This window comes from Bombyx mandarina, chromosome 02 (assembly GCF_030267445.1).
Source record: "Bombyx mandarina strain Sakado chromosome 02, ASM3026744v2".
NCBI classification, from domain to species: Eukaryota; Metazoa; Arthropoda; class Insecta; order Lepidoptera; family Bombycidae; genus Bombyx; species Bombyx mandarina.
Genome location: NC_143209.1, coordinates 5832396 through 5847354, shown reverse-complemented (window position 1 = coordinate 5847354; position 14959 = coordinate 5832396). Strand labels below are relative to the sequence as shown.

Sequence of the window (14959 nt, the reverse complement as noted above, 5' to 3'; positions counted from 1 at the left end):
TGGCAACGGTGGCACTGCCCGGGGGCACCACGTTTGTAGGGGGCCTCTACGGTGACCCCCGATAAGCCGCACACGGTGCGGAGACATGAGGCAATTTTCTTGCCCTCCGGTGTGGGTTCCAGTGCTACGAGCACCATATCATACGCGAATTTGTCGCGCCCGCTGTGCATCCGGTGCACACTTATGACGGGGTAGGACTGACCTACCAGGTCGTTCTTAATTTGCTCGACGTCGAGCTCTTTCGGGACTCCTGGAGCGCATAGGTATGATAACCTATGCGTTCCTTGCGGAGGTATGCGGTGACCAACCTGTGGTCGTCGGGCGTGGCTACCTTAATTTGTATTCCATGCGGGATATTCCTCGCATGGACTACATTTATCTTGTTGGCCTTAAGGGCCAGGGATACGCGATCCCAAGAAGACTTTTCCCGCAGGATGACCGGCGGCGGCGCGGGAACTTTTCGGACGGGCGCGGGCCCGGGGCGCGGCGACGGGGTTGCGCGGCGAGGGGAGTCCGGGGTTGTGACGGTCTTAGGCTGCGAGGCGTTCGCGGCCTTGGGTTGCTTGGGCGCCGTGGGCGGATCCACAGCGCGGGCGCGTTTTTTGCCGCGCGCGACGGTTTTGAACCCATCCGAGGGTCCGGGTTCCGGGCTGGCGGCCGACTCGAACTCCATCTCCGACTTGGAGTCGGAGCCGGAGCTCGATGCCGCGATCGACGCGGGTGCGGGGGTGGGAGGCGACATCGGCGAGTCGCGGAGTTCCGGCGCGGGGGGCGATAGCGGCGAGTCGCGGAGTGCCGGCGCGTCAAGGCCGGCCTTGTAGGCTTCGAATTGTGCGATGATGTCCGGACAAAAGTCGCGGACGAACTTAAAAAAGAGCGCGCCGTTGGCGTCACTCATGGTGATTGTGCCCGGGGGGGGCGTCCCCGGGACTTAAGCAAACTCGCCGAAAGGCGAGTCCCCTGAGTGGGAGTTATACCCCCTGCGCTGTACTTGCCAGCAGTGATTTGCAGGGGGGGGATGCCTATGCCGTGAAAACGGCAGTCAGCTGGGATTGGGGTGGAGAGTTTGGGAAGGTGGGGCCCCACTGGGTTGTGAGTGCCACAACAAGCGGTGATCGCAGTGGGGGTTAGTCTCGAAAGAGACTGTTTTTTAAAATAATAGATAAATAAAATTAATAATGACAATGAATTGGATGTTTTGGTGATAATATGAAATTGTCGTTTTCGATTGCAGAACTACGAACTCGAAATACGCTTTTCTGATTCAAGGTCGCGATGCCAGCGACAGAGCGTCCGGAATGCAAAACAAAGTCGCGATCAAAGCGACAACGACGATGTCGTGCAAACCAAACACACAATCGCGACAGCAGCGACAATTTCTCAGGAAAACGCGTCCGGGCTCAACAGCGTTGCGATCGGAACTGGATACTAGTTAAAGGGCCCGCGCTTGGGCTGCCAGTTTAATGTTAGGTGCCCGACTGGCATGAGACTCGGGTTGTCAGTTCCGGTATCGACCGGGGACGCGTGTATTCCGCTTCAAAGTCTGGCGCGCACTAATTGGGGGTGCGAATGATGCAACAGATGCGCGGGCGCGGGTAGCGCGGGGTGGGTCGTCGCGGCACGGACCTGAGTCACATTCCCTTTGGCTGCTGTTGCCCCGCGAAACGGAACGCTGCGTTACAGTGTAATAATAATCAACATCAACTTTTACAAATTTAAACCGAATTAAATTTTGTTTCAAATGTGAAGGGTAGATGACGCTGTTCTTAATTATTTCAGAATTTAAAATTAAAATCTGAAAGCCTTGAAACATCAATCCGCATAAATGTAATTTAAAAACTACAGTAAGAGGCTTAAATAAAAAGCTGAACTTAACTCAGCCTTAATTAGAATTTTCTTCGGAATTCAGTAGTAAAGTTCAAGTTATTTTGATGAAATCAAAACCGAAATATTCATAGCATCTTAAACAATCACCTACGAATAAATATTAGTTATTATATTATTTATTATTCGTAGACAATCACAACGGTTTTATAGTTTTGGGAAGGGATTTTTTGTAACGCCATCTCGTAAAGTATTTCGGTATTACATTACAAAACAAAATTGTTTCTCCAACAGTAACAACAGTACTTGCTTCGGCAGTACTTAAACTAAAATACTAACAGTAACAACATTAACGTTATTTAATGTATAAACCGTTCAATAAGAACTGCAAACTATCCCCTTGAAGCTACAGTTTATGTAGGAATAATGACTTTTTGGCGGGAACGCGAGGTGTGAAGTTGTGTGATTTGTTTTAATTTGTCTATTTAGTGTTTCTTCGGGTTTAAATGTGTAATAATAGTGGTTTATTAACTGTTTAATATCTGTGAAAGTGCACAAATGTGGGAAAATGAAACAAAGCCGCTGTACGTAACTTCTCGGTTTCCTCCAAAAAGTCCACTGAGATCTTAGTAAATGACCACCACCATTTTACTGAGATTATATTTCATTCCATATCATCTCATCTCATTTCATTTCATCCCATTTGATTAATGTCTCAAATTAATCGTCTTCATTTCATTTCACTCCATAATATCACATTTCATTTCACTCCATAATATCATTTTTCATAAAAATATGAATATAAATTAAAATAAGACATGACTTTAAGGTCTCAGTTACCAGGTCATAAAATCCATTACAAATAGGAATAATTCCAGCGCACCCTGGCGGCCGTAGATTACCATTCTCGAATATTTATAGTCTGTGGCATGTCACTTTTTACATCGAAAAAAGTCAGGATCGAAATTTTTGAGCGAGCCATAGTTTGTGGTGATAAAATTAATAATTTCAAGTAGATTAATTGTTGTAATTGATATAACTAGTTAATATCAGTAAAATAAAGTTGTGAGTGATTGATATAATATACAATTTAGGAACCAGAAGTACCGTAGAATTAAATAAAATTTCGCAACCTCAAAAAACTGTTCTGCTCACAGTAAACACAGTCGGTAGTCTGGCGCTCCGTTTACAACGGGATTTTTGAACGGAACTTGGCGCCAGATTCTACCGAATCTGTGGATACTTGAGACCTTAGAACTTATATCTCAAGGTGGGTGGCGCATTTACGTTGTGGATGTCTATGGGCTCCAGTAACCACTTAACACCAGGTGGGCTGTGAGCTCGTCCACCCATCTAAGCAATAAATAAATAAAAGCCTAATTTGTCAAATGTGTTTATGATATTGAGACACATCTCAGGTTTCTAACTGGGGGCCCACCTAACATCACCTGAGATGTAGATTCGTTCACTAATTTCTGTATTAAAAAATGCATTTTATTTCATTATGTTTGTTTACACTTATTAAAAAGGTCTGTACCTATAAAGATTAATCTTTATCGATATCGATAGTTTTAGTAAACAAGAGACGGCACTTTGTGTTTGAAAAGTGTATCTTTTCTTCTTGAATGCTAGAATATATGTCTAGGGTCGGTATAGGGATGGGACGACATTATTATCGAAATAGAAAATTGTTTTATTGCTCAATATTATCGTTATTGCATGCACTATTGTCCAAATCCTTTGCATTGAATTTAATATATCACATTTATCCTTATGGTTTTTCATGACAATTTCTCTCGTAAAGAAGGGAGGAAAACACTAAATCTCGGAGCAATGGATACTGAAAAAATATTGGCTAACCGAGAACTAAAACACAACTAAAACTGTGAACATGGGTTTGCACGCGATAGTCAAACGACCTTATTGTTCTACTGTGACTCATGGACATTAGCAATTGACAGATCGAAGGCTCTTCTCAGAACTAGTTCGATTGTGGAGTGAACCATTGGCAAGCCCTCAGTAAACTGCTTTATAAGAATAATAATGAAACATAATTTATCCACACAATACTATTTGTTTAAGCATGTTTCATCTTGTGCATACTGTTTATTTATTACCTCTGTGTAAGTCATGTGGTGATGTAATTCTTAAATAATACTTAAGTTTATATTTTGCGTCTGCGTCAGCGCGGTATGGACATGTGACGCGTAGAGAGAAGATGCACGTGACTAGGAGATGTGTGGAAATGGTAGTGTAAGGTAGAGGGGGAAGAGGTCGACCGAAGAAGACATGGATGGAGTGTGTGAATGACGATATGAGAGAGACAGGAGTGAGTGTTGAGATGACAGCTGATAGAAGAGAATGGAAGAGAAAAATTAGCTGTGCCGACCCACCTCGTGGAATAGGGTGGAGAAAAAGAAGAAGATATTTTGCGCCTTCATTGTCTAATGATATACGAAAAGGGTTGTCTGTCTGTCTGTCTGGTTTTTAACGATAGGATCGACTATTGCACATATTATCTCCTTTTTTTCGGATCAGAGTCGGAGCTCCTTCCAGATTTCCACGCCTGTGGAGTCCACGGTATATCTGTGGCTCGGCTCGAAGATGTTATGCTATGATTTTCAATGTTAATTATTGTTTTGTATTCAATCTCTTTCTAACTCTCTTTCTCTAGTTCGATTTTGAAATCCACCCAACATTAGATGATCATACACATTTTTAGTGGTGGTAGGACCTCTTGTGAGTCCGCGCAGGTAGGTACCACCACCCTGCCTATTTCTACCGTGAAGCAAAAATGCGTTTCGGTTTGAAGGGCGGGGCAGTCGTTATAACTATACTGAGACCTTAGAACCAGCCCACCTGGTGTTAAGTGGTTACTGGAGCCCAAAGACATCTACAACGTAAACGCGCCACCCACCTTGAGATATAAGTTCTAAGGTCTCAGTATAGTTACAATGGCTGCCCCACCCTTCAAACCGAAACGCATTACTGCTTCACGGCAGAAATAGGCAGGGTGGTGGTACCCACCCGGGCGGACTCGCAAGAGGTCCTACCACCAGTCTTAATGTTTGGTTGCGGCTTTTGAGAGACTTCTCCGTCTGTCTCTATTACTAACAAGTACTATCGATTAAAAGCTTGTACAAAAGCTACATCGATTCATTTACGGACAATCGAAGCTTTTAACAAGTTCCCAAAAAACAACACCCTGTAGTTAATCAGCACTTCACATGTAGCCTGTTCGTTGCGTCGCTCTAATTACAAACAATCACGTATCACGTTAATTAAATGCTCATTACAAGGCGTGTTATATACAAACGTGTTGAAGCCGATTTTGTTTTTTTTTTAGATTTCTTTTGTTATAAAAAATAGAAACATTTTAATGCGTAATAAATTTTTTTATTGCCCTTGTAGGTAGACGAGCATACGGCCCACCTGATGGTGAGTGGGTACCGTCGCTGATGGACTTCAGCAATGCCTACCGTTAAGTACTCTCCACAAGCCTCGTTTGAAAGGACAAGTCATAGCGCTCGGGAAACACCGTGGAGGGGAGCTCATTCCAAAACCGGATGGTACATCGATGATGATGATTACAAATGTCTACGCTATGTAATAATTGAAGGTAGGAAGCGCGTTTAAGGACGCAAGAGGCGTGGGTGGCGACGTGGACCATTGATTTGGGCAAGTATTACTTTCGCACCTATTCACTGGTAGCCTAAGAGGCTATTTCAGCTACGCCCGTACGTAGCTGAGCTCACGGACTCAACCTCACAAAATTTATTAACACTAGCCCTAGGAAGAGCAGTGCTTCGCAGAATCTACCACCGGATCGGAAACGCGACCCACTGAGAAGATCCGGCGAGAAACTCAGTGGGCTGTGGCTATGGGTTAGTTCGCCCGTCGAACTCTTCGTCGTGGGCTAGTATGTATTACTGACAGCTAGGTTTTCAGGAAGTGATATAACTGGTGGCCCGGAAGCCTTTCCAGTTAATGGGCAGGGTGGTGGTACCTACTTACTAGGACCCGCACAAGGGCTGCTACCACCAATAACCGCTCGCAGAGATACATAAATTAAAAATTCATCGGCAAACCAATAAATAGCGCGTGTCACATCCCTAAAAACCAATTTTTGCTCTCCCCCTCGCGGCGAACGAAGTGTATAAATATTTATCAAGCGTTCCAGCTTCGCGGCAAACGATCTTTAATTCGATTACATCTCGAAAAATCACAATTAATTCCGATGACTACTTGTTTTATTAATGTTTCGTTAACTTACTCATTCAATTAGCCATCAGCTCTCGGCGAGAAGCTAAAAGTTGTTCGCGGCCTAATTACGTTGGGTTTTTTTTGTTGTTGTAAAACTTAAGAAGCGAGATAAAATCGGGATGCACCGTTTCATCTGATGGTGAGTGGATACCGTCGCCCATGGACTTCAGCAATGCCAGGGGCAGAGCCAAGCCGCTGCCTACCGCTTAATACTCTCCACAAGCCTCGTTTGAAGAAGGACATGTCATAGCGCTCTTGAAACGCCGTTGAGGGGAGCTCATTCCAAAGCCGGATGGTACGTGGCATAAAAGATCTCTAGGAACGCACTCTGGATGAACGCAGAGGCTCCAGGAGTATGGATGAACTCTACTCCGGTGGCGGGCGGTGCGATGGTAAAAACGAGACAATGGTATCATCTCAAACAATTCTTCAGAGCAGTGCCCGTGTAATGACGCCGCTGAAGTAAGCATAATTATCTTTCTATCTTATTTGTATCAGGAGATTCGAAAGCAAACCTTGACACGGATGTAACCCATAGGATTGCGATATTGACGTGGCAGTGGACATGGCACACTGCAAATAGAACAGACGGCCGCTGGAGGTATCGCAAAACCGGCCATTGTGATGAGTCTTGGAGCCTATGTCTATGGCAACTATGGGCTGATGTATAGATCTAGTTTGTCTCCTCCACAAAGGTAAACAATACCCTACTAATTATTACGCAGATAACAATATTACTCAATGTTATCTTGAACTTCTGCATGGGATATTGATTCATCTTTTTAGCTTAGGTAGCTGATGATCGAAAGAGTGAGCTACAGACCTGCTGAAGCGCTCATGAGTCCTCGATCGCCACTGACAGTGCCAATAACATTGGTTAAAAACAGAGCCACGACAAAAAAAAGCATAGATCAAACCAACCCCTTATTCAATGGACTGTTCGTAATTTGATAACCACTCCCGAGGGATGTTCGCCGTTGATAAGGGATGAGGGTTGTTTTATAGACCCGAAATTATGTTTGCCGCGTGTCCATAAGCTTGTAGACAAGCGTTTTTATTGGCTTTCAAGCTCCGATTTAATTTTGTGCGTATATTTTCGAAGCTTTAATGACAACGGATAGTCCAATTGGAAGTTCAAGAGGATAGGATAATTGTGTTAAACAGATAGGTAGCGACGCCAAAAAATGGAAAGACTGTAGTTCACCACTTTTTTATGTACTGGGTGAACGAGGTCCTACGGGTGAACGAGCTTAAGGCGCATCTGGTGTTAAGTGTTTACCCGGAGTCTATAAAAACCACATATGTATATGTATAATAAAAATCTTACATTTATTTCCGTTATCTGGTACCTGTAACACAAGTTCTTTACGAACTTAGCACGGGACCAGTTAACGTGGCGTGATTGTTAGTAAATATTTATTTATTTGCTTTTTATTTATATTTATATACAAGAATTGCTCGTTTAAAGATTAAACTCACCGGAACTGGGTCGATCGCTGTACCTCGTACAGTACACCCACGCAGGCCACACCATCGGACTGTCGCCTGAAGTTGCACCTAAAAGCACGTAGATAAATCAATTCTTGGTTTTTTACTGTAGTAGGTGAAGGGACTGGTGGTAGGACCTCTTGTGAGTCCGGGTAGGTACCACCACTCTGCATGCACTTAACACCAGGTGGGCTGGGGGCTCGTCCACCAATTTAAGCAATAAAAAATTAAAAAAACCTGATCGTAGTTAACCGAAAAACTGTATTGTATGTCTAAATTGGAAAACTCAAAATATCAAGGACCAAAATGAGAGGATACGGACAATATATATACTACCCGCGAATACTACAATATATACTAAAATCTATATAATACCCGCGAATGGAAAATAGGAGCAGGAGATATCTCCTACTCCTATTTTCCATTCGCGGGTACTAGTCTTCAAAGCGTCATAAATACTATGCCGTGAACCGTTGGCATCGAGCTGGTACTTACCGGAGGTTGATCCAGAATTGCTTCCGCTATCGTCTTTAGAAAGGTCGATGGCTCCGGCCTTGTCTGGTGTTTTGATGTCAGGTACCCTCGCTTCGTCTAGCTTCGGAGCAAAAGCCGCAGTGTCTTTTGCTGGAGCAGGTTTAGCCTCGTATCTCGTCTTCACTTTCCTTTTGTGCAAAGGATCGGTGATCCTCCTTCCGAAGTCCGCTTTTAAAATATTATCTATACTAAACTTAAGGCAGTTCTGATTGATATAATCTCTAGATTCTTCCGGCTTCGAATACCGATTCTCATCAGACCTCGTTCGTGTTTCATGATTGGCCTTCAATCTCATACCGAAATTTAAGCCAAACGTTGGACTGATCACGTTGGCTGTTTGCCTGTTGGGCATACCTTTTAAGTCTTGGCTCAAGATCGGACTTTGGAACAGAAGCGGTTGGTTTAGGAACATTATTGGGTTTGGGTTGATTGGGCTCGGCCGTAATAGCAGCGGTTGGGCCACATTCATGTTTTGACTCAGCTGCGATATGGCGCTCAAGTGTGTTTGTATGTGTTTGAAGGAGGTCAGTTCTTGGTGGGTATTCTGGCTGGCTTTCTCTTCGTAGTTGGATACGGGTGCCTCGTTTCCAACTGACAACACGGTGTCGTCGCTACAGCAAGAATTACCATCGTCCACGCTTATTTCTCTTTCATTCACTTCGACGACGGGACTTACACTCTCTGTGTTTCTGTCATCGAAATTCGGTGTATTCTCCAAGAGCTTGTCCGTCGAAAAGACATTGTCAGGGCTGCTGTTGTCCCGCTCTTTCTTAAGCACGTTATGGATGGAGAAAGAGGATGAGCGGATGCTTATGTCTTCCGATTTCTCATCGTCGTGGCACTCTGGACTGGTCGTGTCCCTCGTGTTCGGAGAGTATGGATCGTCATCGCTCTGGTCTTGGATCTTGATATCCTGCATATGGGCGGATACGGCGGCCATTTTCGTTTTCCGTTACGCCATCTGTTGGAGAAAAAATGTCGATTTTGAAAATCTACGTTTACTACCAAGTTGATTGTTTATTTTTTTTGCCTAAGTCATAATATTCAGTGGTCGCTGGAAGATATTAGAACGTGAATAGAATCCCCACAGGTAGAAAACTAAACAGGTTCATCACACATTCAATATACCTCCAGACCAGATGGTCTGGTATATCGTTAATTAAAGTATATTTGTCGACATAATATACGACAAATATACTTTTTGTAGTCTACTTTGTCCTATTACCAGTGGATACTACTTGGCGATCGAATTCCATCACAGTTTGGCCCTGGCTATATTGGCAGCGGCTTGGCTCTGCCCCTGTTATTGCTGAAGTCGATGGGTGACGGTAACCAGTCACCGTCATGGGCCGTATGCTCGTCTACCTACAAGGGCAATAAATAAAAAACTCGCTTACGCCATTTTCAAGATAAGCTTGCAAGATAGGATCTCTTGTGAGTCCGCATGGGTAGGTACCACCACCCCGCCTATTTCTGCCGTGAAGCAGTAATGCGTTTCGGTTTGAAGGGTGGGGTCTCAGTATAGTTACCCTTGTAACTATACTGAGACCTTACCCTTACCTTACCCTTGTAACTATACTGAGACCTGAGAACTTATATCTCAAGATGGGTGGCGCATTTACGTTTTAGATGTCTATGGGCTCCAGTAACCGCTTAACACCAGGTGGGCTGTGAGCTTGTCCACATATTTAAGCAATAATAAAAAATAAAAATAAAAACAGAAATTAACCACGTACCATCCTGACTAAAACCATAGAATGATTTACAGTCGTTCTCGTGTTAAAGCATTTCTCTGTCTACCCCGCGACACAAAGACCCGGGTAAATTATTAAAACGGTGAATACCAAGTGAGCCGTGCTGATAAATTACAAAACATGATCAGGTCCAGTCGAGTGCTGTATTCACTAACTCGATAACTTTACGGGTACGGTCTGGATGTTGCTCTATTTGATTAGTTTTTTTTTTTGACGTGATAACGTCTTATAAATGTTTTTGAAAGGAGATTTAGCTATGAATGTGAAAGGCTTTAGAGAAAGACGTGGACCTAAGAAAAAATGGATCGATTGCGTGAAAGACGATATGTGTAAGAGGGGAGTTTTTTTTTATTGCTTAGAAGGGTGGACGAGCTCACAGTCCGCCTGGTGTTAAGTGGTTACTGGAGCCCATAGACATCTACAACATAAATGCGCCACCCACCTTGAGATATAAGTTCTAAGGCCTCAGTATAGTTACAACGGCTGCCCCACGCTTCAAACCGAAACACATTACTGCTTCACGGCAGAAATAGGCACCTACCCGTGCGGACTCACAAGAAGTCCTACGTTATTCGTCCTATGTTATTCCTTCACCATGGAAGTCAATAGTGAACATTTGTTAAGTGCGTATTTCATTAGAAAAATTGAGTGAGCAAAGAAATGGTATATGATAGAGGAGTATGGAAGGAGAAAACATGTTACGCCGACATCAGGTGACTGGGAGCAGGACAGGACAATGATGATGAACGTCTTATAAATCGATGAGCACCGGCTGCACGCACGAAAAAGTGTCACGTTCCATTTGAGCCTGAGCGTGCAAGCGAGAGCGCGGAACAAGCGATAGAGAGACACGATCGGCCCGAGCGTTGGCTTGTGACACATTTATCTCTCTTCTCGCGTGACGTCAGAGCTAGCTCCTTATCACGCAAAACTATCGCCCGTAAACCACCTTTACAGACAACGAATATTTTTCATTAATTACTTAATTGAATTGAAATGCACACACATACAAAAAATCTAATACGATATACAAATACATAAATAAAAAAATTGAATACAGCCATTTGAACAACTTCGCACAAATAAAAACTTCGAACAAATGTCAAAAAGCATATTTAAATTTAATTATAGTAGAGCACTCTGCCGACCGTTGCCACTGGGACCACACACGACGCAAGCCCTGTATTTCGCTTAATCTCTTAACAAATTTACATTTGCAGCTTAAAAGCTCCAACTCAATTTAATATTTAAGTTTGGTTGCTTTAATTAGATTACGTACACCGCGCACCTACGCGACTTTCTAAGCTTTTATTGACATTATGATTATGACGTCTGACAAAGTGTAATTCTACAGTTTATTTTTATTTTATTTTACTTTCAGTTAAAACTAATTGCTTCTTTTTTTTGCTACCTAAGCTAATGGTCTAGACTCTAGAGAAACCATATCAAAGTAACCTTAATTAGTAGGGGTGCTCACGGGGCTCAAACGTGAGAGAAAATTTAACTAACACGAACCCTAGCAAGAGCCGTGCTTCGCAAAATCTACCATCGGATCGGAATCGCGACCCACTGAGAAGATCCGGCGAGAAACTCAGTATCCTTACCAGTACCCTACCTAGTATCCCTACCCTCAGTATCAGCTGGTAGCCTGAAGGGCTACTCCAGCTACGTTCAAGCGGGAACTAGTGTCCTTTTTGCAAAATCGTTCCTCTCTTAGACTAAGAAGTTGATCTTCTTCTTCTTCTTCATTTTTCGGCACCGGCACGGTTTGTGCATTAGCATCAAGTAATAAGATTTTTATAATTCACCGTTTTATTTACAGTTTATGAATAGTACAAAAATAAAAGAAACTGTCCCTGTTGGCCATTATTAATATCAGTGTAAGTATGAATTAAGTTAGCAACGTGAGACGGTATAGATAAATTAGGTTGAGAAATTAATTTGATTAATGTAGTAATTAGCTCTGCAAATGATAATATGAAGTGAAATAAAATGAAGTTGAAATGATATGGGATGAAATATACTCTGAAAAATGCTGGTCATTTACTGAGACTTTCTCAGTGGACTTTTTGTAGGATCCCGAGAAGTTACGTCCGGCGGCTTTGTTTCATTATCCCACATTTGTGCACTTTCACAGATATTAAAATATAAGCCACCGTTATTACACATTTAAACCCGAAGAAACACTAAATAGACATTTTATTTATTTATTTTTTATTGCTTAGATGGGTGGACGAGCTCACAGCCCACCTGGTGTTAAGTGGTTACTGGAGCCCATAGACATCCACAACGTAAATGCGCCACCCACCTTGAGATATAAGTTCTAAGGTCTCAAGTAAGTTACAACGGCTGCCCCACCCTTCAAACCGAAACGCATTATTGCTTCACAGCAGAAATAGGCAGGGTGGTGGTACCTACCCGCGCGGACTCACAAGAGGTCCTACCACCAGTAATAATCCCACAACTTCACTCCTCGCGTTCCCGCCAAAATTGTGCTACCTACCGCTTCAATTTCATAAAAAAATATCATCTAGACTTTTAATTTTCATTTCGCACAGACCGAATTAATATTAATTTAAGACCAGGCCGTTTTTTCGGCTTAGGTACTCATCGATCCAGGTCTCAGCTCTCACGAGACGATCTGAGGTACCAGTTGACATAAAGGTTTGTTGTATATATCAAAGTTGCTCATCGCACTATGCAAAGGCCGGCAAAGGGTACTCGGAGTTTCTTTGATGGATTGAATTAGTGACTATACTGAGACCTTAGAACTCATATCTCAAGGTGGGTAGCGGCATTTGAGCTGTAGATGTCTATGGGCTCCGGTAATCATTTAACACCAGGTGGGGTAGTGAGATCGTCCACCCATCAATGCTATAAAAAAATAATAGAACGATATCAGAGCGAAGTTATAAAATTATTGCATCGCCACCGGTCATTCACGCGCGCGCGAATTGTCAAGCTCATCAGACGTCTTGAAGTCGATGGAAATGACCTTCATACAAACATACATATTATCTATCGAATTAACCCACAGACACAGCCCACTGAGTTCCTCGCCGGATATTCTCAGTGGGTCGCGTTTCCGATCCGGTGGTAGATTCTGCGAAGCACTGCTCTTGCTAGGGCCAGTGTTAGCAACAAACCCGGTTAGACCCCTACACGTCAAAGAGAAGTTGAAATAGCCTCTCAAGGCTATCAGCATAGGTAGGGGAAAAAATAGAAAAAAAAACCCCATCTATTAAAAGATATTTAAAAAGATTATTATTGCACAAAAATATATGGAAAAAAAATGAATGCAGATTCTATTCAAAATATAGCATTCGGCCTGTCTATATTTTGAAATCGTTTTGTTTGTAATAGAAATAGCAAAGTTCGAGGTACGCAGTAATTATGCCCGCGGTATTTAAGGTCCGTTGACAGCGGCAACCGATTTGCTAAGAACTAGGTCATGTTCGTCAGTCGTTTGATTCAACAAGAGCACTATTTACCTCAGAATTACTTATTAAATCAACGGCAAATATAATATTGTAATAGCTCAATTGCATTCAAAGAACATGCAAGTCATTTTAGGACTTAAACAACAGTTTTAAGGACTATAATAGTATCTCAAACGATATTACAAAGTTGATACATCATCAAATCGTTTGTTTTTGTTCGCGATCAACATAATGATAAGCAATTTATCGTGTTACTTTTGTTTTTAGTTCTAATTACGAATAATAGATGGGGTTACTGGTTTTTTTTTATTTATATTCACTAACCACGTCTGGAACTAGTCGCACGTCATTACGGGTCCCCCCGATCCATTAACGGTGCTTTTAGGTACCTCAAGCACCGGTCACCGTCCTCGTCGAACCCGTCGCTTGCGACGAAGGGCTCGACGAGTAAATTAACCCACAGACATAGCCCACTGAGCTTCTCACCGGATCTTCTCAGTGGGTCGCGTTTCCGATCCGGTGGTAGTTTCTGCGAAGCACGGCTCTTGCTAGGGTCAGTGTTAGCAACACTTTCGGTTTGAGCCCCGGCGGTTTGAAGGGGGGGCAGCCGTTGTACTGTAAAGACCTTAGAACTCATGTCTCCAGACAGGTGGCGGCATTTACGTTGTAAATGTCCATGGGCTCCGGTGACCACTTAACATAAGGTGGGCCGTGAGCTCATCCACCCACCTAGGCTATAAAAAAAGAACTTCCTGGTCGCCCGATAGCTAAAGTCAACAAGGACGAATTAAAGGCGATAGTGGAAGCTGACTGCCTAGCTACTTCTTATTCTTTGTCTCCACCTTATCCCACTAGTTGGGGTCGGCACCAATTTTATTTATTTATTGGTTAGATGGGTGGACGAAGAAGCCATAGACATCTACAACGATAACGCCACCTACCTTGAGATATGAGTTCTAAGGCTATCAGCAGAGGTAGGAATAAAAAAAAAAGTGCGTGCGTACAAAGTACACATGTCAGAAGTGAAGCTTTTTTGGCGAACTAATTTATAAGTCTTACTTATATTCATGCAAATCTAAAACTTTAGATTTCCGAGACTTAGAGGAAGGGAAAAAGGAAGATATGTTCCCGCCAAAAGTCTGTCAAATGTCAATCTCAAACCTCAGTGTTGACAGTCACATTATGTTTAGATTTCTAAATTGTAAATGACTAATATTTTGCAAATTGAATTGACTAATTTAATTTCATGCTATTTGATTAATGTTCGAAATTCTTTTCATTTTATTTCAATTCCTATTAACATTTTTCACAAAAAAATTATAAAGTATTAGGCTGTATGGTATGATACATTTGCCTTTCCAGTTAGAAAAATACAACAACTACCGCTACTGACATTTGACGAGTACTTAATTTCAATAGTAGTTTGATGTCACTTCCGTTGCATACCTGCGTGACGTTCTGTAAAAATTTTATCCCCATGCGCCTAAAGAAGTTTCACTTCAAGAAGAGGTCCAGGCATTCAGAGACGGCTGCGTTTCCTCTTCATTATAAACGAATAAAACAATTTGTATGAACGATTCGAAGACCGGTGTTTTATTTTTCTTCCGTAATTAAATTAGCATCGAACGATCGAACCAGACGTTTACAACTACACGA

At 42.7% G+C, this 14959-nt stretch overlaps 3 protein-coding genes across 4 annotated transcripts in view; 1 reads left to right on the top strand and 2 right to left on the bottom strand.

Annotated features, from left to right (window-relative positions):
- LOC114245638 (uncharacterized) overlaps positions 1 to 14959 on the bottom strand; it is a 382194-nt gene that overhangs the window by 343743 nt on the left and 23492 nt on the right. The gene's annotated exons all lie outside the window — the stretch shown is intronic.
- The window catches only part of Inv (invected homeodomain), a 98174-nt gene that overhangs the window by 68366 nt on the left and 14849 nt on the right, over positions 1 to 14959 (bottom strand). For both annotated transcript variants that reach the window (XM_028177896.2, XM_028177897.2), the window contains exons 2-3: positions 8071 to 9070; positions 7567 to 7644 (exon numbers count right to left, since the gene is read on the bottom strand). In XM_028177896.2, the coding sequence (XP_028033697.2) occupies positions 7567 to 7644; positions 8071 to 9049 (1057 nt within the window). In that variant the 5' untranslated portion in view covers positions 9050 to 9070. The remainder of the gene's footprint in view (positions 1 to 7566; positions 7645 to 8070; positions 9071 to 14959) is intronic.
- LOC114249181 (uncharacterized) lies at positions 334 to 821 on the top strand. The gene has a single exon (XM_089735719.1). The coding sequence runs from the start codon at positions 435 to 437 to the stop codon at positions 819 to 821; it is 387 nt and encodes a 128-aa protein (XP_089591845.1). The 5' UTR covers positions 334 to 434.